This window comes from Triplophysa dalaica, chromosome 19, assembly GCF_015846415.1.
Source record: "Triplophysa dalaica isolate WHDGS20190420 chromosome 19, ASM1584641v1, whole genome shotgun sequence".
Lineage (NCBI taxonomy): Eukaryota > Metazoa > Chordata > Actinopteri > Cypriniformes > Nemacheilidae > Triplophysa > Triplophysa dalaica.
In genome coordinates, this window is record NC_079560.1 from 5345605 (window position 1) to 5369945 (window position 24341).

The window sequence follows — 24341 nt, forward strand, 5'->3', positions numbered from 1 at the left end:
CTTTCTTTCTTCTGCAGAACACAAAACAAGATATTTTTAAGAATGCTGGTAACCAAACAACGTTTTGCCATTCAACCACACAACTATTACTGTTAATAGCTATAAAGTAGATGTGTGAAGAGGACACTGCAACCTTTTACAAAACCAGACTGAATACACAACCTACGGAATGACTAACACTCATACTTACAGTACAGCACACGATCATGTTTCTCAGCACCTCACAACATTTAATAAAACAGCACAAAAATAATTTCAGCTTCAACAATGTAAATATTTACTAGTGAATTTTTGGGTCATGTCCTGACAAGGTGTGATAAAAAAGTAATATCTCTCCATCAATTATTTGGTGTATATTTACTGCAAACGTAAATGTATGTTTGCAGCATTACAAGTTGCTCCGCCCACAGTTTACTCTTACTGTTTCAAAATCCTGATCCTCTATTTACATTTAAGCTTTGCATGTAAACATAAATTCACTTTGTGTAAAACAAATTACTAAAAACTTTTCATGTCACATCTTGTTAGGACGACTTAATGCTATATATATATTAACTGTCGTCGTGAACTCTAGTAATATTTCTATTTACGCTGTAAACGGGTATATGTATATCATTCTATATTGCAGTTTAGTGTTCACTTTACCAGGCGTATTCTAAAAGACAGCTCGCTTGTAAAAGTTTACTGCTTGACTTTGGTTTTTAAATAAACTGGAATGGACAAAGCACACGCAAGCCAACATAGAAATGGAGTGGCTGGCAGAGGGAGAGAGAGGGAAAGAGACACACATAGAGAGTGAGAGAGCGATTGCAGGTGAAACACTTGTACATACTGCTAGGTACGTTCCGGCGGTGTGGCGTATGTGGCTCCGCTGTTGGGCAGGAAGAGGAAGAGGACACATAGGTGAGGACAACAGCACACGCGGCAGTGACAGTCATGGACACATTAAGAGACAGAGACAGGTGAAGAGAGATCAGAGCATTGGAAGAAAATAATAGACTAAGAAATAAAAGAATGATGTCATGGAAATGTTTAGAGCGAAGTGTGGACAGTGAATTTTTCCTTTAAACAAGAAAAACCTGCTTGCAAATGGCGTAAAAAATATATATATTAATTTAATTTAAATTTTTTGGAAAACAGTGTTGTTTGGCTGTTTACATAAAAATGCTGTAAAATATGTATTTTTTGACATGTTAATCTCATCTGTACTGCATATTTGTTAAATGTAAACGTAGCTTTTTTGTGGTACACACTCTATTGCAGATGCAGTGAAGCACACCACATGACATGCTTGTCTGGTTTTCTTTTCTGTGTTTTTATTTAAAAAAAACCAAGCCATAAATAATGAGTTTAACATTCAAAAAAAAAAATATATCCCACCCATTCAGACTCATTTCAGACGGAATCTCAAAAAGAAAAGTAAAAATGACGGAGTAAGAGAACGAATGATGAGAAAGGAGAACGAATAGATGGAAACCAAATAAAAGGAAGAGAACAAAGAGGTGAAGATATGACAAACTGTAAAGACAGAGAGAAGGTCGAGAGATAAACAGGACAGGACAGAAGACAAACAAAACACCAACAACACGAGACACGACAAAACATTTACAACAATGATGCTGGACGCTGTGTGACAGTCCTTTAGCCATGTGGTAAAAATACCAAATATAGAAAAAGGTGTACACAAATAAATCTACATTTAAAAAGCAACATCACATTGGAGAATGTGAATGTGGAACGTGTAACACAATACTGTTAAAATATATGTGAACGAAATATAAATAGAAAAATAAGGATTAGGATACAAATAAAGACAAAGAATAAGATATTTCTGTATGCTTTTATGATGTTATCTTGACAGCATTTTTGCACTCTCTCACGCACAGACACATTTACTTATCTATCCAAATGCGTCTTACCGTATCAATTATTCATCCACTTTCTATAATTAATTTGTTCATTCACACAGCATACACCAACCATTCATACGTTTTGTCACATGGAGGCTTTGAGATACCTGATAGCCAGCGTTAAGTCTGGGCATGGAAGCGGCTCTGCCGTGACCCTCCATCACGGGGTAACCATCCACATCAGAGTCATTCTCCATATATGTCATTTCTAATAATTCCTATAAAACACAAACAAAACACAAATAATGTAGATAGTTCAAAATACTCCGCTATGAATCTTTGAATATGATGAGAACTTCTTTTGATTGGACGTCTGCTGCAGTACCTGAGATGTGGATGTGTTTGGCACTTCATCTGAATGGCCACGCTGGACAGACTGCCTGTTTGCTTCCCGTATGTCTTCCTGAGGAAAGTCCCCCGAGAGAGACGTTTTCATGGCACTGCTGTATAGTCTGTGAACACATAGACAAAGACAATTTTCAAATGTTAGCACCAAATATAAACTCTCGACAACCGATAACCAACCTTATCAATGTCCTAATGTCCTGAAGGAAATACTAGCGCTATGAATAGGAATGTAAAGCACTCACATTGTATCCCCATTGGTCATGTGAAAGCTTGTGGGCGTGAGCTCTGGCTGTGGAGTGGAAACTGATTGACAGGGGGGCGGGTCTTTTGGCATCAGTGGCACCTGTTCATGCAGGTGTGTAAGAGGAAGCATTGGTTTGAAGAGGACTCCAACCTTACTCTGGGAAACAAAACAAAACGCATTCACGTTATTTGTTAATTGTTTGAATGGCTAATGTTCGAGCTTTGATAAATGTTTAAGCAGAGCCATGGCAAATGTTAATTTATTCCTTTAGTGTACGCTATTGTCCAAAGGAAATTACAAATGGCAAGGTAATTTAAAGGTTAAATGCATAAGATCTACCTGTGTGCCCGAAGTTGGCTGCTGCTGTTGGAGCCTCTTGGCACGGTTTTGCTTGTAGTAGTCAAAAATCATCAGGGCAGCATAAACTTTTCCTACTGTCAACTCATTATCTAAAGACAAATGCCACAAAAAAATTCAAGGTTAAATTGTAAAAAGAAAATTAATGTCCACTAGGTGGCACCAAATACCCAGAAAACTGAGTATTACTAACACTACAGGTGGAGTTAAGTTTGCCTTTACAGCTTGGCTGTAAGGATACATATAAACTAGTGGGCTCCAAAACATGAACAAAAACAATAAAATAATAATTTAAAAGATAAAATCTTGCCGTTTCTAATTCCCACCAATAAACATCAATGGCTTTTATGCCCTCTTTCTGAATTTAAGCTTTATAGATTCCAAACTGTGACATAAGCCAAATCCTACAGGCTATTTTAAAGGGGAAGGAGCTGGACGCCCCTAATGTGTCCCACCCTAACTTCCAGCTTTTAAGGAATTTCATAAATTAAACAAACAAAACGTTTCGAGACAGAGGTGGTTCTTTAAAAATGTTTTTTTTTCTTGCAGGATCAAAGGATCAGAGCAGTAATCGCTTACAGCTGTTTTCAAACAGAAATTGACATTGTCCGTACATTTATGAGGTGTCACCAGTAAATCCACCGTTTTTGAAGATAAGTTAGGCCACACTTTATTTATTTCCTTCCTCAATTCAGCGTCACACAGGTGCTGAGCCAGAACGCCTGGAAAAACAATTAGAAAGCCGGTCCGTTACAATTGCATCACTGTCACCCATAATATTCCCCATGTGGATGTTATTTGTCCACCTTATTCTTTAATCAAATGTTGCACTATGGTACAAGATTAAATAAAAGCCAAAGTCAGAAGGGAAAACGTCTGTCAATTAAACGAATGCTTTTTGACTGGTGAAAGAACTGCAGCAGTTAAAGAGCAACCGGTGTGACATGACGGGCGACTCACCCTAAGGGCATTCTAAGCGGGCACTCACCTGATGCCAGTTTAATCTCCAGGGCGGTCCGGATGAGAGCCATCAGAGTGGAGGTAAAGTGAACAGTGTTGTCGTCGGCTATCGGCATGTTCATCCTCACCAGCCGCTGTGAGGTCACAGACACGGGTGTGTGATTAATATCACATGTACGGAAATGACCATATCAAATGTCAATGAGAGTTTGTGTGCAGAGGGGAGTGAGGACTCGGGCTCTGAAATTTCACTTTCATTGATTGTCATTTCCGTACTCTCCTCAGAACACAAATAATCTTTTCAGGACATTAAAGTGATGAGAGGAAGGAGATGGTGAGACAGTGTGTTACATTTCATGCAGATGGATGCAGACGAGTAATGGAAATTAAAGGTGTCTGTTGCTTTTCTCTCGTTTGTAAACAGTAGAGCTGGTTTCAATCTTACAGTAATATTGGAAACAAGAATGAATTAAAAAGACAGGGAAATTTGGGATATTTAAATCTGTTTTTTGATAAATTGTTTAAAAAAAACATGAGTTGTCTAACATTAATATAGTAATATATAATATTTTTTTGCAATAAGCAAATTAATGCCACAATGCATAAATATGAAATCCATTTAAAATGATCAAGTAAAAATGTGAAAAAATACCACAGCCAACAAAATCAGTATCATTTACTCAGAGATAAATAAATCTTGTTTCTAATAGTTTCTCTAATTCCTTTTTTATTTCTGGGGTCAAATATGTTATTCACATGTTTGGTTCTTCGCGGTTTACTGTCTACATAGAGAATGCAAACACACATCATGTGTTAGTGTGCATTATAACATGACATGGCAATGACGGCTACATTTCTTGAGCTTTCAAAAAAATAATGGATTGCCCATGAAGGACCCCAGCAGAAAATGATGACCTGAGAGCGAGAGGAGGCATGCTGACCAACCACAACCAAGATCACATAACAACGACAGCATTCACTGCACACATACACACAAATCAGAGCAGATGTTTCACATATTAACACATCCCAGGGTAATGAACGTTAAGTGAAAAAGAATAAAGAAAACTGAACGGATGTGTTTCTGTGGTGTGGAGTATATGAACTAAACAGCATGCGGAGATAACAGACGCTTCCTTTGTTACACATCATAGTCTAGTTTCCACACCAATAAAAAAGGGCGCATCAATGAACACACATCTATTCATTCTTCTTTCCTCCCTGTTGATTCGGTGCTCTAAGGTGGTGGTTGGGGGGATTTGATCTATTTAGAGCTCGCTGAAGAACGTTGCTTCCTCAAGCTCACACACACATAAGCACTGTGTGGCCTTAGAGAGCAGCCCGGGAGACAGACACGAGCGCGACTCTTGAACGTTACCCATTCAGACAGCTGGAACAGGGTGTGTAAACTTATTAACACGAAGGCACCTCTCAAAGTGGCAGAATGGCCCTATGGAGTAGTGTGCCAATGAGGCCACTTCCACAATAAATGTTTTTTTTGGTATTCACATTTATTTTCTTTATTATTTATTTCCTTAGTCTCTGTTACACGAGTCAGGGCAAAGATTGTGACAAATTTAGCCTCATGCAGATGCCTCGGGAGATTAAGCAGAGTTGAATGCCTGTTATTCTTGGTCTGCTTGAAAACAGAGTAAAATCTAGATAGCTTTAGGCTCTTGTCCCTAACTACCTTTAAAGTAATGCACTGAAAAATGTAAAAACATGTATTTATTTATTTTTTAATTCTATGTAATTAAGTATTTATTTGAAGTAATATTTTGTAAAATATTAGCATTATATTCTTAGCAAGTCAAGTACCATCATAGGTGGACAGTACTTAAGTATTTTTACTGGGCAACTCTACCGGAAAAACTCGGCAAGGCAAAATTCATAGCCCGCCCATGCACCAACCAATAGTAAGACCCGCCTACCATCAAGACTGGCTGCACTGCGTCAAGATTGGCAGCGCTGTGGGCCTGCAGCAGCAGCTCATTACACTTGCGATAGTGAGAGAAGTCAGTAATTTGTTTGTTCATGGCATTTCAGTAATGGATGTAATGCTGGATTTGTTTAGATCTAGAATAGTTTGAAACTGAGAGATTGCGCGGTCCCAGTGCAAAAAGATGCCAGACATGAACCACACGCAGTAATTAAAACTAAGTCATATATCTGTGTTTTGTTGGCAATCGGTTAAGTGCATAATGTAATAAACAGGAAGGGATTAATGCTATGATGTAATGTAATCATGCGCTCGTGCTCTAGTTCCAACCCTGCTACCTGTCTCCAGCAACTCGTGTTTTTCCGGAAATAATCGTACACCTGCATCTCTCTTTTGTAAATGTCAAACTAAATAATCTTTGAAGATACGACGTATGCAATACTACTTTATAGACACTCAAGACTAATATGAGATTGGCAGAAACTGCATGTGCAACCCCATCTTTAACGTAAAATTACATGTTTTTATTGTAAATTTGCTGATTTTTTCTGTAATTAGACATTTTTACTGTGTTTCAAAAATATGTGAATTTATTTTTACAATTACAGGTTTTTACAGCATACGTGAAAATCTGTAAAAAAAAAAAAATCTGTAAATTTCAGTGCATTTTTACAGTGAACCATTTAAGGGATAGTTCACACAAAAATGAAAACTCTGCATAAATGACTTACCCTCAAGTTGTTACTAAACTGAATTAAATTATTTGTTTGGTTATAAAAAAATATATTTGGAAAAATATTAGCAACTGAGATTTCTGGGGCATCAATGACTACCAGTAGAAAGAATATTGTATTTTTTTTACGTTCTATGAACACAAGATATTTTAAGAGAGTTAGATATTTTACAGGAATTTGGGAAATCAAACATTTCTCAGTTCTCAGAAATCTCTGTTGCTAACATTCTTCCAAAAATCTTCCTTTGTGTTTAACAGAACAAATAAATGTATACAGGTTTGGAACAACATGAGGTTGAGCAAATAAATGACAGAATCTTCATTTTTGGGTGAACTATACCTTTAAGGAACATTTCACTCAGGATGTTGTCTTTAAAGCAGCTGCAATCTTTATCAGTTTTGGAGTATTCAGCTAAAATCTACATTAAAGATAATGGGGCTGGGTGGAAAAAATGGGCACAGCACAAAACAGACACAAGAAAACACAACTACAATCAGCCAACGGAGCTAAAGAAGATCCAAGTGTTTTTCGGGGAAAGGTGAGGGACGGGCAATCTACCTTGTAGGCGATTCGTGGCGGACAATTCTTTCCCAAACCTAGAGGAGGGGACATGTGTCGAAGCATCTCGTACATATCGAGATAGGACATGCACCCGCTTCGCAGGGAGAGATCAGAGTTGCAGGGTCACACATGTGAGAAGAGGAAATGCCGGGAGGAAAAACAAAAAAAGGGATATGAATAAAACATTCTTAGTAATGATTCTGAAGGAAAGCAAAGGTATCTGATACCATCCTCCCTCAGGGGGACGGATGGATCACGCGTGTCTTGAAAGCTACAGGACAATTCCTGATTTAGGAATGAATGTTATGACATGAGGGTTTGAGCTGGGAGAGGTCAAAGTATGAAACCGTCGTCCTTGCATGCTAGGATGCAATCATAGGTAACCAATCAGATACAGAAACAAAGCAAATATTTGGCATTATTTTGAGAGCGATATTAATGGGATGCTCCAGTTCCTCAATATTTACATTAATCAAATATTCATTTTAAACATATGAGATTAGTTTGAGATGAAAGACTTTTTCATTTGGCTTTGGTTCCTGTAGTTTTCATGGTTACCTATATTCAAATTAGTAAGGGAGGACAGGAATCATAATCCAATCAGACGTGAACACTTTCAGGCATCATACGGGCATCTTACAGCACCGTCCTCTAGAAGGAAGGTGTGTTGGTTTTCAAACCTTATATGCCACCCTGTTGGGGCAGTTCTTTCCTAAGCCAAGAGGGGGCGAGATTACGCGCAACAAACTGTACATATCCATATAGCGTAGCCTTCCGCTGCAAAAAAAGACACGTGTTAAAAAAGACATTTTATTCTTAGTCTAAATGTAAATACTATCAATACTTTTATACCAAAACTGAGATAGCTTGTGTGCGTTTTCAAGTCAACATTTTTCTTACGCTGACAGAGAGGATAGACTTTAAATCCATTCTGCTCAAGAAAGACTAAAAGCGGCTGGCACGCAAAGAAAAAGATTTGCATTCCCCAGCACAGACATAGCTGGAGGATTTGATGTTAGCCATGGCCGCACATTAAAATGAGATTTCTGAGACTTAAATCAGACACGGCACGCCGTTGGACTCTTAAGCCGACGTCTTCCAACCACTTAGTTTCAAGCTGTCGCCTCGGCCTAAAGCGGCTCTGACTGTCAGTGAGGAGCGATACGCACCAAGCAGCAGGGTCGTACTCCCCCCAGACGCGGATGAACTCGTCCAGGTGATGAGGCCCGAGAATAGAAGCGTCACGTGTCAGGTACTCAAAGTTATCCATGATGACGGCAACAAACAAGTTCAGCATCTGAAGAAGATTCGTAAGCATTACAGAACAAACAATGAGATTAATGATGTGGCACGTGTCATTAGAACTAAGCAAGTTTACTTACGTAGTACATTAAATCAGTGAGACTTCTTTCAAGAGAATAGATATCGTTTTTCATTTTTAACTTTGTTTCTTGTTTGAAACAAAGCTCAATTTTGTTAGATCTATAGTGACACAGGAACGACGTGCCAATTGGGCAAAGCGAATAAAGCTAACGCATTCTCTGAAAAACAACTCCTATTATCTTCCACAACTCTGACTTTAAGTGATGTCTTTTCAATTGTGTAAATGATGCTAGAACTGTCATTAATTGGTGAACTATCCCTTTAAGAGTGTGTGTATGTTTTGAATTGAGATCTGCTCACTAACCAGAAATGAACAGAGGAAGATGAAAGAGACAAAGTAGAAGTAAGCGAAATCACTGCCACACTCTCTCCCACTTGAGCCGGAGCCTTTCTCACACGGTCTGTCCCCCAAACATGCCAACATGATGTCGTGCCAGCCCTCCCCTGTAGCACTCCTATGACACAAACACACACAACATCTTTAATAATGTGCATCGTAAAAGACGGCAAGGTTAACTGTGGATTAATTTACACAAAATTTGTATTTATCTGTAATCTTGTTAAAGGGACAGTTCTACTGTAAAGTCAACTAAAGATAACAACAGTCAACTCTTGATTCACACACAATATTTTGTTTCACTTTGTTTCAGTCAGAAAATTTATTCCTATGTTACTCATGACATTATCTATGGAAGCATACATGTAGCGATATTTAATTTTATATGTAATGACAATGCAGTATGTAAAATGGCAACATACTTATACTTTACATTTTCCAGACCGAATCTGCAAGGTTTGGAGCAAAATAAAAATATGATATATGATATGACATATAATATAGAATTTAAATGTACAATATCTGCAATATTTAATTTGAACATATATTTATATATTCCACTTTATAAGATTTTTTTTATGAAAATGTATTTCCCAAACTGAGCAAATATGAGCAAATAATTTTTTTCCTGCGTAATTTCGGAATGAAACGGAAGTAGCAATTGCATTTTTTCCATATTGTGACGTATACCCGAGTGAAACAACTTCTGAAGTGAGAAAAAAATGTAAGGTGGACTTGATTTCATCCATCAAAAACTTATTGGATCGTTTAAAGTTGAAAGATTTGAATGCACGATCAGTCCTTCATTGGAGCTCCGCCCTCGCGCCATTCCTCGTGACCGGAAGAGAAGAGAGCTCGTTTAGAGGGGGAGGGCAACGTTTTTTTTATTAAAGATTACAATAATGATATGCACGGATAAATAATTTATAATAAATACTGCAAAACTGTGTAAAACTATTAGAATGATTTTTAATTTCATGCCGACTTTTACATTCATGGGTAGGACATCTGAGGTTGCATTTTCATTTCTTTTCCTTCCACAAACTTTTACTTTGTGAAAATGTATGAAGTCTCCTCATGTTCAGAAAATAAATCATATAGTGAAATAAAAACTTAATGAGTTTAGAACAACATGAGGATGAGTGGATGAGATTGGGTGAACTATCCTTTAATGCTCTAAGATGTCAGGTTGATTTTTGGTTCCGGAAATGAAAGGTGCTTTACCTGAACAAAAGCATTAAAGCCTGAAAAAACGTTTGAAAATTGTTGTGATGGTTGATGGCGAATTCATCGGACAGCTCGATGTTACCAAACACCTGAAAGAGAGAGAACATCAGCGTATAACCGAAAAGTGCATTACAGAAATGCAGTTTCAATGTGTAAACTTTCCCTATCGACACTGCATCAAAACACCTGCGGGTGTGTGTCAATAATTCAGACTGCCTTCAGGGAATGTTACAGTAAGCATCTGCGGTATTAACAAGGCTACACAGACATACAGCACAAACTATGAGTCATGCTTATTCATATTCTGACTTCAATACAGACAGCATATTTATAAATAAACACGCTGACTCATCAGATCTACAGTACACAGCTGCAATGCACTGACAGCTAACGAAAGCCATCAAAATAATCTGACAGCCGAACAAATAACAGATATACATCATGCGACCACAGACTGACATGCCATATGCGAAAAAATACACTGAATGATTACATTGTTTGCCTGTCTCGAAGTCAACTTTGCAACTTTTTAAAATTTTAAAGTAAAATATATCTTTAAAGTAATGTTCAGGTTTCAGTATGAATTAAGCTATATTGAGTATGTTAACAAAATGTGAGTCTGTATCACAAAGCCACTCTTAAGTAGCACAGGAACATTTTTAGTAAAAGTATACATTGTATGGGTCAAAACGATCGATTTTTATTTTATACCCAAAATCATTAGGATATTAAGTAATTTAATTCCAACCTTAAATATATATAAACTTTATCTTTGTGAGTGGATGGCCTGCAGCAGTGTCCCTGATTATCAACTTCAAAGGCAATTTTCTCAATAATTTCATTGTTTTGCACGTTTTAAGTTTTAAACGGCTGTGTCTCAGCCACACATTGTCCTATTCTAACAATTCATACATCAAATAGAAATAGAAATCTTATTTACTCATCTTTCAGATTATGTAAAAATCAAAATTTCGAAAAATTGACCCATAAAACTGGTTTTGTTGTGCAGGGTCACAAATCGTCAAAACATCAAATAGTTATTTATCTCGTTTTAATTTTGTAACTTAATTACAAATAAACAGGCAAACACAATATGTTTAGTTTGACATTTGTTATGAAAATGATAAATATCCCATCATCGCCACCAAACAGCACATGTTGAAACACAAGTTTATGGCAGAAGAAGAAGCCATCGTTGCTTTGATGGAAGATTTCTAAACATACAGTTGATTATACAGCCTAGTGATGATGTAATTTCCTCCATCCCACAGGATACAATTAGCATTGATTTACAATGCAGCCCTAATATACTAGCTGGCGGAGGGCCATAATTTCCAACACAATCTTGGAGATTGTCTGTACGGCCTTTAAATGAGCAATCAAAGACGGGATCCGTCCGTTAGACTGGAACAATATCTTTCATTTACATTAAAGCCATGATACATTAAAGCTTTCCATGAGATATAAAGACCACCCATCTGTGAAACTGCGCTTTCGCTTCTACACAGATTGTGGTCATTCTCAATGAGCTCAGGGTCAATAATTCATTCGTCATGTTGAAGCACGATTTCTGGAGATGAGATCCGCATCAGCAAATCTGCAGATATCTGAAGGGTAACGTCGAAGCAGGAGCGGGGGTCTGTGAATTATGTTTTATAAAGATCTGGTTCTCACCTGCATCCCGATGATGGCGTAGATGAAGAAGAGCATAGCGATGAGGAGACACACATACGGAAGGGCCTGCAAGCAAAAATTAATTTAGACTAGGTTCAAGGAGCACTTTAGGAATAGTTCAACTTCGAAATGAAAATTCTGTCATTATTTACACGCCCTCTTTTCATTTCAAACGTGTATGACTTCCTTTCTTCTGCAGAACACAGACGAAGATATGTTGAAAAATTATGGTAACTGAAAACCGTTGGTCCCCATTGACTCGCATCCTTACAATAAAAGTCAATGGGGACAATTAGTTCTTGGTTACTATTTTTCAAAATATCTGCTTTTCTGTTTTGCAGAAGGAAGAAAATCACACCGGTTTAAAATGACACCAGGGTGAGTAAATGATGACAGAATTTTCTTTTTGAAGGTTAACTATTCCTTTCAAATGCACAAATAGGTTATAGAATGTTGCTAGTAGGCTTTTAAAAAACGTAAAATTTGACTTGCATGTCAACATGTATGTGTACTCCTTAAAGTTGAGAAAATTCACTTTAATAAAAGTACTTTTCAACATTTTGTGGGATTACCTTTTAGATAACTTTTAGCAGATATGCACGTAAATAATTCAGTTAATAAATCATCCTTTAAGCAAATGAACCATATTATAAATAATAAATTAGACATTCTTTTAACCATAGCTTTTAGCAGTATTTAGTATTAATCAATATATAAATAAATTTGTGATGCTTGAAAAAGTAACAAAATATTGTCAGTGTAATTTTTTTAATTGGGGGTCAAAGGTTAAGATCTGACCTTAAAAGACTGGACGAAGGTCCAAAGCAGGATGCGAATGGTGTATCCCTGCCGGAGGAGTTTAATAAGACGGGCGGCCCGGAAGAGTCTCAGGAAACTCAGATTAATCCGCTTGTCCTGGAGACAAACAAAGAGAGATCAGAGTTGCTTCGCTGCTTCTTTGTATCTAAATCCGACTTGAGGATGCGCCAGTCAAAGGGTTGGAAACAGTCTCTGTTACTGTAAATCTGTTAGGATTATCGATAGTGTTGCAAGATAACGTCCTAACCAGGCAGTTTACAGTGACAAGCACACTAAACCAATTACAAAAAACACAAATTAAAAACTATATAAAACAGGTAAGCTTCTATCGCTTGTCATTTTGTTGCCTAGTTAGGACACAATGTTCATCTCATGCAGGATGTTGCCATTGATACTAGTCTGAAAGTGTTGCTTTAAAAGCTTTTCGTACACATGCTTTTAAATAGTTAAAAAAGAAACCGTGATATAATTAAGTCAATTTAATCCTGTCAGAAAAACAAGAAAACATCCTTCACATCTTAGTCCTGTACAAGCTTGAAGCCTGAACTCAGCGGGTATCAAGGTGAGCAGCAACATTAGCATAAAGATGCCTGACAGAAGGAGAGGTCTGGACAGAGACGCAGGCAGTGCACGACCGATGAAGCCACTTACCGTCTGCGCAGTCCGGTGGGGAAAAGAAGCGGACAGGTGCCAACAGAGATTTAGCATGGAAACAGAGTCACAGTGAAATAGTTAGGAGAGGATGGAGTCTGTCTCTGACACACAGAGACGCGGATGTCAAAAATCATTGGGGAGATGTCTGGGCTGTCATCTGCACTTCAGCGGAAATTTAATCTTATAATAGGTTAAATCATTAAAGACTAAACAGAATGAATTTGGAATAGACGAGGTTACTAAGAGTGAATAATGAATAATCATATTATATGATGATTGTTGTGGCGTTTATAATCCACTCTGCTTCTAGAGTCTGATACGCAGTGGGAGATTATGTGCCTGTAATTTTGACCATAGAACACAGATATTCAACACAATGCAACACAAATGTGACAGAGAAAAACACACTGAAAGCTCACAGAGAGACACCAAAAGCAACATTCTCATACAAAACCTTTATGTAGCCTAGAAAACAAATTTGATTTGAGTAACAAAAGGTAATTTTTGTTGTTCAACGATTTCACTCGAGGTTTTATGGGATTACAGAATTCCAGAGAGATTTTACGTGAATTGTGCATCAGAATACTTTACAATTTCAGTTCTCGGAAGCTATGATATAGCTTACCTTGAGCTCTGTGACCAAGATGTCCGTGATGCTTCCCAGCACAGTCACAAAGTCAAAAATGTTCCATGCCTCCTTCAAATAGTTCTGCAAACATTCGGAAAAAAATATAACAATAAATTTAACGACATACAAAAGCCAAAAGCATTTGAAATGGTACAAAGTGATCTAACGTCAACAAAATCAGATGCAGATCGTACACTCAGACGTGTACACAATGCCACTGAAGAACGGTCTTAGGCTGAATGATTCCATATGAACCTTAATATTTGAAACTTTCTGTTTCACAAAAAGTTCAATGTTGTAAAAAAAACGTCTTTAGAATAATAAAATAAGAAAGAAATGATTCTTGCATGAAATTTAGCGGCATCTAGTGGTGAGGTTGCAATTGCAATCAATGGCTCACTCCCCCCCTCTCCTTTTAAAGCATTACAGGGGCTGACACAGGACAAAACATCATCACGTTTTCGCTTATTTGCCAAAGGAGATAACCTACTTACGAAATGCGCTCCTTAGAGCAGTTTGTCGGTTTAGAGCAACCACAGATACAACATGGTGAATTCCATGTAAGGGGACCCACGTTGTATGTAGAAAGAAATAGCTCATTCAAATAAATTAAGCCCATAGATATGACACGGTCCCTCTTAATATATCTTTACTATATTAATATAGTAAAATAATTTCTCATCTGTTTCATTATCCACTTTAAGTAAGGGCAATAATAACAGTGATGTGTGATAAATAAAGTTCACATACACAGACAGCCTCTAACTCAGACTCTGCTTAGTCATGTCATAGATCTTATACGCCGTGCTGATCTGTCAGGTGTCTCAGCCTTGTGCATGTTCCTCTTCTAAATTCCGTAGGGATTTGTCAAGTGGTGCTAGACATGGATCCCGGATAGAACCGCATGAGCAAGACACATTCATCAGCCAAGAGCGGCAAACAGGTGGAGGTAAAAGTGAGCATGACGCACCACAAAAGCTCTTTAACAAATGAGCCTCGTAAATGGAGATTGTGATGAGACCTTCTGCTGCGGGTCAGACCAGTCGGCGTTGAGGAGAGATTTATGAAACACCACACATTCGCTCATACTGTACACCCACACTGACATGCTATCTTGTCACCCACAGGGCTGTCATTACCCTGAGGGTGTACCCGTAACCAACAGACCTGTCGAGAGCGCTCCTTGTTTCCAAGTGAAATCAGTCATTTATACACTGTTTCAGGGACAACAGCATTATTGTTATATGGCCCAAACTTAACTTCCGGTAGACCCCCTCGAAGAATCAATAATTGTCGAGTAGTTTTAATTGAACTTATATCAATACATATAGATGGAGATGGTTGTCAAGTGGGTTAAACCACTGAACTGATAAATCAAAGGTTGCTGGTTCGATCCCAGCAGCCACCACCAGTGTGTCCTTGAGCAAGACACTTTACTCCACGTTGCTCCAGGGGGATTGTTCCTGTAATAAGTGCACCGTAAGTCGCTTTGGATAAAAGCGTCTGCCAAATGACTAAAAATTTAAAATGTAAATATACAGAAAAATATAAATTTATATTAATATAAATTAAATTTGTTAAATTTTTGTATTACTATCCAGATCGATAACCAGACACAGACCGAAAGTTAACTTGAGCTAGTCTTATCACTTGTCTTTTTTTTCTTCTTGTGACATTTGGGTGACACTAGTTGAGTTTATGTAAAGTTTTGTCGGTTAAATGTTGTGTCAAAACTTAGGTTTATCTAGAAGTAATATGGACTTATTATATATTTTCGTTTATTATTAAAGCGGCAATCTGCAGTAATTTAGGGGTACAAATAATAAAGTAAATACATAGAGCGATCAGAGTTCAACAAAGTAACCTCCTGCTCAGGAGAGCTAAAGTGACAGCTTCGTGCTAAAGCAAAAGCTAATATCGACAGGGATTTTAAGAGTTGGCACTGACATATGAAAGAATTGCATTAACAAGTAAGAAGTCACTATTGTGATTAATTTTTTAAAAGTCATTGTTACCCTGTAGTCCTAACAACAGCGACAGATATTGTATGTGTTCAGACGACATGTTTCAGATACAGTATATTACTTGCAGGACGTAAGGTATGCAGTAATTATTTAAAGTTTTTGTCCACATCAGGCGCGACGCGATATCAAACGCTACAATTGATTCTATTGAAATGTTTCCCGTTGTATCTGGTTTAGGCACGGTCACATGTACTGTTACGTTGATGTACAGATGTGCTCTGATGCGGTGTGAGCAGTCAGTCATTTAGCACAGAGCTTGGATTCATCCGCGCAGTGCAGCATAGCCAGAACACAACCCACGTAAAGAAAATAACTCTGGATCTTACTGACATTTTATGTTTCAAACTGAGATGGCGACAAAGAGGACAAAGTTGGACTGGAGCTTTAATGATTATTTATTTATGAGTCAGCATAGGTGAAGTCTTATGTGGGAACTGTTTGCCTCAATAAATGAAAATCCTTAAGATTTGATGCCACGAACATTCTTAAAACCTTTTATTATTTCATTCTTCCGGGAAAGATAAATGTAAGAAATTTGAATTTATTCATCCTTATCGACTGAATAAAACTTGCTGTAATGTCCTAACAGCAGGCCAACCCAATCTGAAGCGGTCTCTGCATGCAATATTCATCGAACAATCTGAGGTTTAGATCATATTGACATTGATGTAACTTTTTGAAAACTGAATTTTCCAATACAAGCTTTAAACTGTAATGATAAAAGCCTAGCAACATATTCTCTCCAGTCTCACCAGAGGGCCGAAGGCGATGACCTTGAAGACGCACTCCAGCGTAAAGAGAGCTGTAAAGAAGGTGTTCAGCCACTTTAACATGTCCTCGTATGGCTTAGGAGCATCATAAAACTACAAAAGAATAAAAACAGAGCAATAATGACTCTCACTGCATTCATATTCATCTGTGAAATAGGCATTCGGGAACCTATAATTAGTGATGACTTAAGTGATTATTTGAATACATCATTTTGCTGAAATCTTGATCTGAATTCAAGCAATGAGGTCTCTAGTCTCGCAGTGTTTTAACACTCAGATAAAGAACGAGAGGGTAACTTCTGTTGGCAGATTTCCAAACAAACAATCGACTGATGAACTCTGGGTTGCACCAAGACTGATCCCAAAGGAAAAAAGCATAATGCCTGCATGCTTGGCAGCACTGATTCAATCTACTTTTAAATTTCATTTAAAATAGTTTTTTGTATGCTTTCCAGGCTGCTTCATCTACAACAGAGCTCTTTATCATGAGTGACCCGAGAGATCAATAACTGGATCTGATCCTGTTTAGACGTAGAGTTACAACCAGAGTAGTCCAGTGCAAAATATAAAGGCGAGATTCAGTGCATTTCTCATAACAAATCTCCCTTCAGAATTTGAATATTCAAGTACATTGTCCTATAAATTAAAATCACAAAGTCAGTGTTTTTAACATTATTTTGACTGAAAGAGACAGAGACCTCATTGTGTGAAATGACACCACAGGTGACATCTGATGTTTTACCTTCATCATGAGGACCACCGTATTGACGGCAATCATGGTCAGGATGGAGTATTCGAAAGGGGTGGACACTACAAACTTCCACATCTTGTACTGAAAAGACTGCTTGTCCTGGGGCATGTAGCGGGTCAGAGGCTTGGCGTTGATGGCGAAGTCGATACAAGCTCGCTGTAGACATCAAAACATGGTTTATCATCACTAAGTCTATGGTAACATTTCGAAGAGCGGATCTAACGGCAGATACACTATACTATTATCCCGATCAGAGATTATGTACAGAAGTCTTCCAAGTTTAATTATAAGAAATGAGATTTGCTATTCCCCAAGCACTCGAAGTCTAACAAATGAAAGGCAGAGTGATACAAGATGAACATCAAACCTGTGCTGGCATGAAACAGAACATAGTTAGAGCAGAGCTTAATATTTAATATTCTCAAACTGTGGTAGTAAACTCGTTTACATTTCAAATGTTTCATACATGATAGATAAATATGGAATACATCTCAGCCTGTGTGCAATTTTAATATAGTTGTATAAATTATTGTCTATTTAGCCTATCATTGGTTGATGTAACTCAAACACAGAGCGGGAGCAGACAGGCACCTGTGAGTCTCTCACTCCCCCCTCTTCTGATGAGCTGCCTTTAAATTAAGCTTCTTATGTATCTGCACTTGAACCAGCGTTTAAAACTGTTGTTATTGCTGTAAAGCGCTACACAAGTCCTGATTGAAGGTTAAATCAATGAAGCGCGTGTTGTGATTTAGTTTTGACGTGCTGCTTTGACAGGAGTAAAGTGTGAGTCTGTTACATACAGCTGTTCTCTTGATGTATGTTAAGTACAAGTAAATATTTTTTCAACATAGTTTGTCTTTAACACATGTTTGAAGTCTTCTGCAAGTCCCCACAAAGTGAATAAATCCACCATAAAAGTCATTTACAGAGCACTGTTTACAGTCCACTACGGAAAAGTGTTTTGTGTCCACTATTACTGCTGACTAACATGAAAAACATGGAAAAAACATGTTCTTTAGTTAGAAAAAGCTGATAAATAAAAATTTGTATTATTAATAATACATTTCAATTGGAGCACGAGTTGTAAAGATAAAGATTCACAGCTCTACTATTAATTTGAGTGTTTTTTCATATGATTTTCTATGGCGGTCATTAACTCATTTTATTAAAGATGGTACTTGATCTGAAAAGTTTGAGAACCACTGGCCTATATCACACACAAGTAAACTGGTGCCAAAATGCTTTGCGATTCATTTTTATATATTACAAAAAATAATTGAAATAAAACTATTGAATTAAATAAGACGAAGGTTCCCATCCAAAATGTATGTTATGTATTTTAATGCATATTAGATTATCACATTATTGGTAAAGCAACATGTTATCATCAAACTTCATTAGAATCAACTAAGATTCCAAATCAGTCGCTTATGAGATTCCATAATGTTAAGATGCTGCCCGTGTAAAGCTATAGTTAAAAAAATTCTGCTTGACTGGTCTGGTAACTCTTCCTGAGGTTTTCTGGTCTGTTTGTCAGAGCAGTTTTGAATCAAAGTAGTGGAGATACAACTGGACAGATGCATTTGCCTAACACAGGTGAGAGGAATTCTCTTAGGAGCTCAACTCTGTCAGGCATCCGGTAACTGTCCATAACATATATGCTGTATACAGGATGACTTTGACCTTGACATGTGCCACAATTCCACTAAAAACTGACTGCTGTACTAACAGTTTGCTGCCAAGCCAACCCATCCACTCATGCACTCAAACCCAATCATCTCAACAGAAGGACATGTACTTATTATTAAGATGTATATTCAAACTTATAAAACAAGACGCTTTTTCTCCCAAACAGTTTATAACCTTATAAAAACTAACATTAACCCACAGCTCAAAAGTGAAGAGTGTCAAATCCAGCTGGGCGTTTAACTACCACCCTAAATTGTCCCGGTCACCTTACATACCTCGTTCTTCTCCAAGCTGCAATCTGACATGGCTTTATCCCCTTGCTCCTGGAACGTGATGATGATCAAGGCCACAAAGATGTTGACAAAAAAGAAAGGAAAGACGATGAAGTAGACCACGTAGAAGATGGAGGTTTCCATGCGGTAGCCGGGACTGGGACCCTGGTCCTCGTACGTGGCGTCCACAGAGTGTTTTAGTACTCTGAAGAGACACATAGAGAATGTAAGCAAGACACTAATGAGACGGATTTTCCATTGAAGTTAGACATGAAGAGCTGTACCCTTGTATTCTATTCCTATGTTCCTACCAATGTAAAAACTTGTAAAATTGCATTTGAAAAAAAAACAAGCCTAGAGAAAGGACAAAACATCCAAGTTTTTTAAGACAATGAATAAGATCATGTGGGATGCGAAGATCTCCCAGACCCAGCTTCAGCTTTTAAAGACTGTTATTTAAAAAAGGACAGATTTCCTTGTTGCATGATTCCCTCTCTTTAAAGGTATAAGTGTTTATAAGAATTTGCAAGACTCACAATGGCCACCCTTCTCCTGTAGATACGGTGAACAGGGTCAGAAAGGCCCACAGGACGTTGTCGTAATGAAAATCATATTTCTTCCATTCCCGTGGCCGTGTCATGGCCATTCCATCGCTGCCATACTCCAGGAACTGCCCCCTTAAGAGATGAGCAGTCACTTCCCTTTATATTCACGCTCATTCACCCGGTCCACATTTAAAGATGTGTACAAATGTATATTTGTGAATCTGTCTGTCTATATATCCATCCATCTTATTTAAGATTCATTTGAGATTTCAATCCATTTTCGACTTCCATCCACCCATAGACTGTATGAAGGCAGTCTTGTTAGAGTCAAGCTTTACCTGCAGTCTTTCTCCAGGGCTTTGGACTCGTCGGTGCAGTGAAAGAACTTCCCTTTGAAAAGCTGCACGGCGATGACGGCGAAGATGAACATGAAGAGGATGTAGACGATGAGGATGTTGAGCACATTCTTCAGAGAGTTCACCACGCAGTCAAACACAGACTGAGGACACAAACACAAATCAGACCTGATGACCTCACCACCACCTTCATTAAATCTGTCTATGCTTATCCTGGCGTCTTGTCACTCTGACAAAACCTTAATTGCTGTAAATCACATGATCACTTATGGCATGGGGGAGGTGTGTAAATCATTTTGTTTCTGCACATTTTAATGCCCATGGGGTCTCATTATTATCTGTGCAGCGTCTCACCATTAATGCTAATACGATCTTCAATGTCTTGAGGCTTTATGTGTGTGATATTGTTATAGAGAATCATAGTGTTGCAAACTGCTAATTTATTGACTATTATTTGAGCTGTTGCCACTGGTAAAAATGAATGTTCAAACATATAATTTGGCCAAGTGTCTCTGAAAGGATTTGTTTGTGTGTTTAAGTGTGAGATTTAGTTAGAGAGCAGGACACAGGGAGCCTGTAAAATGCTGAGGGCTGAACAACGTAAATGTTTGCCCGTCTGCAAAATACAATATATGATACTGAACACACACACACACATTTTTATCTAAATTATGACATTCCAAAGATGCCTCTTGTTTTTAGACAAAGCTAGTTACACCATAACCAAACGCACACTTTAACCATGACCCTAAAATAAAACTTTCAGCATTTTAACAATCTTAAAAAAGCTACTATGTTTTTATAGCCACTATATTTTCTGTTTTTGTAAATGAGGACGTCCCCAAAGTCCCCAAAATCCCCAAAATCTTTTGCTCAGATTTGTCAGGTTTTGCGCACTTTCGGATACCAAGTTTGGTGCAAATTTGCCCAGAAAAATTGTTGAGTCCACAGAGGTGGATTGTATTTAGTGTATACCGTAAGCAAAGCAAAGCCGTTACAACTATAAAATGCATAAAGTGTGTTTTTATATTATGAACAGACGAGAGTTTATTGTGGACCTTTGATAGTACTGAAAACACTGCAGCATCTTTTCATCCCCACCTGATGCTGAATTCACACTGTGCTCTTACAAACGGTTACAATCTCTTTATTGGATTTGATTACGTAATCTTGCTCTTCTGAATCCACAGGCTGTCAGAGGAGCATTAAAAAGGATAAACGACTGATAGGCATTGGTCAGGAGGGCATTACCTTGAGTTTGGGTAAACGTTTGATGGTCTTTAAGGGCCTCAGAACTCGAAGTACTCTGAGGGACTTGATGGTGTTGATGTCCTTTCCTTTGGTTCCTCTGTTTTGAGAAAGCAGTGAATTAGAACATGTTTGCTCTGTGTCATACATATCTGATTCATTTTTATTAAGTCTGCCGGCACATGCTCATAGCCGGGAGTCAATTTAATAAAACTTTAACCACTAAATTGCTTTCTCCAGCCCGTGATGCAATTGTGAGGTTATGAGGTTAGAGGAAAGCATGCCTATGAAGCAAGGATACATACCTACCTCTGAGGCTGACTCTAAATATTTAATACTTCTAGAAAATTGCACTCGACTTACTACAATTCATTATACGGATGGTCACTTTGGGGGAAAACCACTGCTGGCTACGCCATATTCCTTTAACTTTCACTTGATTTAATGAAGTCACTGAAAACAGTTGATAGCATTTTAAACCAGTCTGGTGGGATGTTTTCATGGCAGTGGAAATAGTCTTACATTTTTACAAAGATAAGCTTTGGAGTATTTTTGGAGAGGTAGAAAACATTCAGAATGCATAATGAGAAAGACACAGAGAGCTGTAGCTTATCTGTGCGACTGGTCTGCTTGCTTCTTCACTCCCTTGAGTAGAAGATAACACTGGCATGCAATGTCCATGCATTGTGCATCAGTCTCACCCCACCACAAGATTGTGGTGGATCTGTGCACACAGAGATAGTCAACTATACTCCCATAGATCTCAGAGGACCCATCGGTCTCCAGCCACCCATCACGCAAGAGGTTTACTATTGAACTCTGTGTTTGTGATAAGAGAAGGTGACATATTGTAATGCCCCCTGCTTTCCTGGTCATACGTATCTATTTAAAATTAAACGAAATTTAAAAAAATAAATAAATTAGGCTGTAGAAATTACAGCTTTTTCGAGTTGCAACATTATTTTCTTATCAAATCTTTTTCACATAACAGTAATATAAAAAACGATACTGTGTTTTTTTTCAGCTTGTTTAATATCAGCATTCAATTTAATAAAACAAATAACATGGTTTACAGATATTTTTACTATTTTATTTGACCTTCTGCATAAACACTACCGGGCTAAAGTTTTGGGACATTTTCTTATTTATATAATATTTTTGCTCATTTTAGAATAATAGTTAACTCATCAAAACAATGGAATAACACAAATATAACTTTATGATGATAAATATCTCAAATAGATCAAAGTTTGTTCATCTTTAGTGTAATCGTCTTTTGCCAGGAATTTGCAGAAATGTTTTCAAGGAATTTCATCTAAGAAAATCCAATTTTAGATATTTAAGCATTCAACTTCAGATCAAAAGCTTTTTAGGATAATGAGAAAACATTTTAGGTTGGTGTTCTAAAACTTTAGACTGGTAGTGTAGAAGGTGTTTTGCATTACAGTAATACTGAAAATTACTTTAATTTATTATTAGAATAATTTTAAATGATTAGAATATAAAATATTACAATGCAAAAACATCCTAATGGTTCCACATTAGGCATCAGTTTGCTGATACTAGTTTGGAATGAAACATAACCCTGACTTTTTTGGGATTGTTACCAAAGAAATCTTGGAATTGCTTGCTTTCCAGAGGCCTGTAAAACACACAGGCAGCAATAACCACCATCTGCTGTTTTCAGTACACAGTCAACTTCTCCAGACAAGCACTTTGCAGAACGGCTGCTGATATGTTTATCTGGTGCATTTGCCAAAAATCACAAAAAAACTGCTGGATGTGAACCAGCTGCATTCCCTAAACACCATCAAATCTCTAATATTTTTACATGTGGCAAAAATTCATCATCTTTATAACTTCACTGCAAAAATCTGAACTAATTTAGCTAACTACTCCAAGTGACCTCTATAGTATACAGGGTGAATGAATGATTGTCCTCTAGAGTCTAGACACAATAAGAGTAGTAGTTTCTATAACTTTTAGGTCAGACGTCATGACATTGGGTTAAAGTGGGTCCATTGGTCTTTATGAAGGCTGAACGAAGGGAAGCTGAAAGAGGGGTGCTTTTGGCAGGTCAGTGTGGAGGTGGGGTGGGTGGGAGTTTATGTTTTATAGATATTTAGACTGTCCCCACCTGGTCACGCTTTGCTGCGATCTGACGAAAAAACCATGCACATGTGCAGAAATACAGAAACACACACAATAAGCCACTTCACAACAAAAGCAGTAAACACAGATAAGCGTGAACACAGTTTTAAATCTGGTTATAACAAAGCAGAAGAAAGCGTTCATTGAGCTGAAAGACATAACGGACAGCAAAGAAAGATTAAAAAGCATAGAAGCAACAATAAAACATTACGTCAAAAACATGATGGAGTGAATGGTTATCAGTTACTGTCACTATCACTATCATACAGTAAGATAAATCATGTAGACACGTAAAACACTGCGGCAATAAGGTAAGAAATCATTTAAAACTGCACAGACCTAGAAATGTAGAACTTCAGACACACATAAAAAACATGTATGAGTCTAGAAATTCATGCAGGCTTTAATAAAAGACAGATTTAGACCCCAGGAACAGTAAAAGTCATTATTAGCGGGTTTTGTGTAAATGCCTCATGCTTCTAATTTCACATCTAGACCGGGTTTAGACATAAAGCAACCTGTGCAGTTTCTCTCATACACACAAATATACACACACACACTGAGAGAAGAAAAACAGGATGCAGGTAATAATGCGTACCCCATGAAGCTCCTGAAAGCCACGCAAGCGAGAAGGAAGGATAGGACAGATAAAGGAAGCGAGAAAGAGACAGAGAGATAAAAGAGAAGATGGATGGAGAAACAGAGAACTAAATGAGAAAACATTAAAGCCCACAGGACCAGAAACACAAGCTCGATATCA

The 24341-nt window shown here is 37.6% G+C and overlaps 1 protein-coding gene across 1 annotated transcript in view; it reads right to left on the minus strand.

Moving 5' to 3' along the window:
• The window catches only part of cacna1bb (calcium channel, voltage-dependent, N type, alpha 1B subunit, b), a 108742-nt gene that overhangs the window by 6287 nt on the left and 78114 nt on the right, over window positions 1–24341 (minus strand). Inside the window, exons 25-44 of the mRNA XM_056731546.1 lie at window positions 21434–21530; window positions 20165–20325; window positions 19818–19958; window positions 19285–19486; window positions 17312–17476; window positions 16552–16662; window positions 13773–13856; window positions 12473–12589; window positions 11675–11740; window positions 9998–10089; window positions 8741–8891; window positions 8223–8350; window positions 7734–7830; window positions 3848–3953; window positions 3474–3581; window positions 2842–2951; window positions 2501–2658; window positions 2236–2362; window positions 2018–2128; window positions 833–871 (exon numbers count right to left, since the gene is read on the minus strand). Coding sequence (XP_056587524.1) covers window positions 833–871; window positions 2018–2128; window positions 2236–2362; window positions 2501–2658; window positions 2842–2951; window positions 3474–3581; window positions 3848–3953; window positions 7734–7830; window positions 8223–8350; window positions 8741–8891; window positions 9998–10089; window positions 11675–11740; window positions 12473–12589; window positions 13773–13856; window positions 16552–16662; window positions 17312–17476; window positions 19285–19486; window positions 19818–19958; window positions 20165–20325; window positions 21434–21530 — 2371 coding nt within the window. The remainder of the gene's footprint in view (window positions 1–832; window positions 872–2017; window positions 2129–2235; window positions 2363–2500; window positions 2659–2841; window positions 2952–3473; window positions 3582–3847; window positions 3954–7733; window positions 7831–8222; window positions 8351–8740; window positions 8892–9997; window positions 10090–11674; window positions 11741–12472; window positions 12590–13772; window positions 13857–16551; window positions 16663–17311; window positions 17477–19284; window positions 19487–19817; window positions 19959–20164; window positions 20326–21433; window positions 21531–24341) is intronic.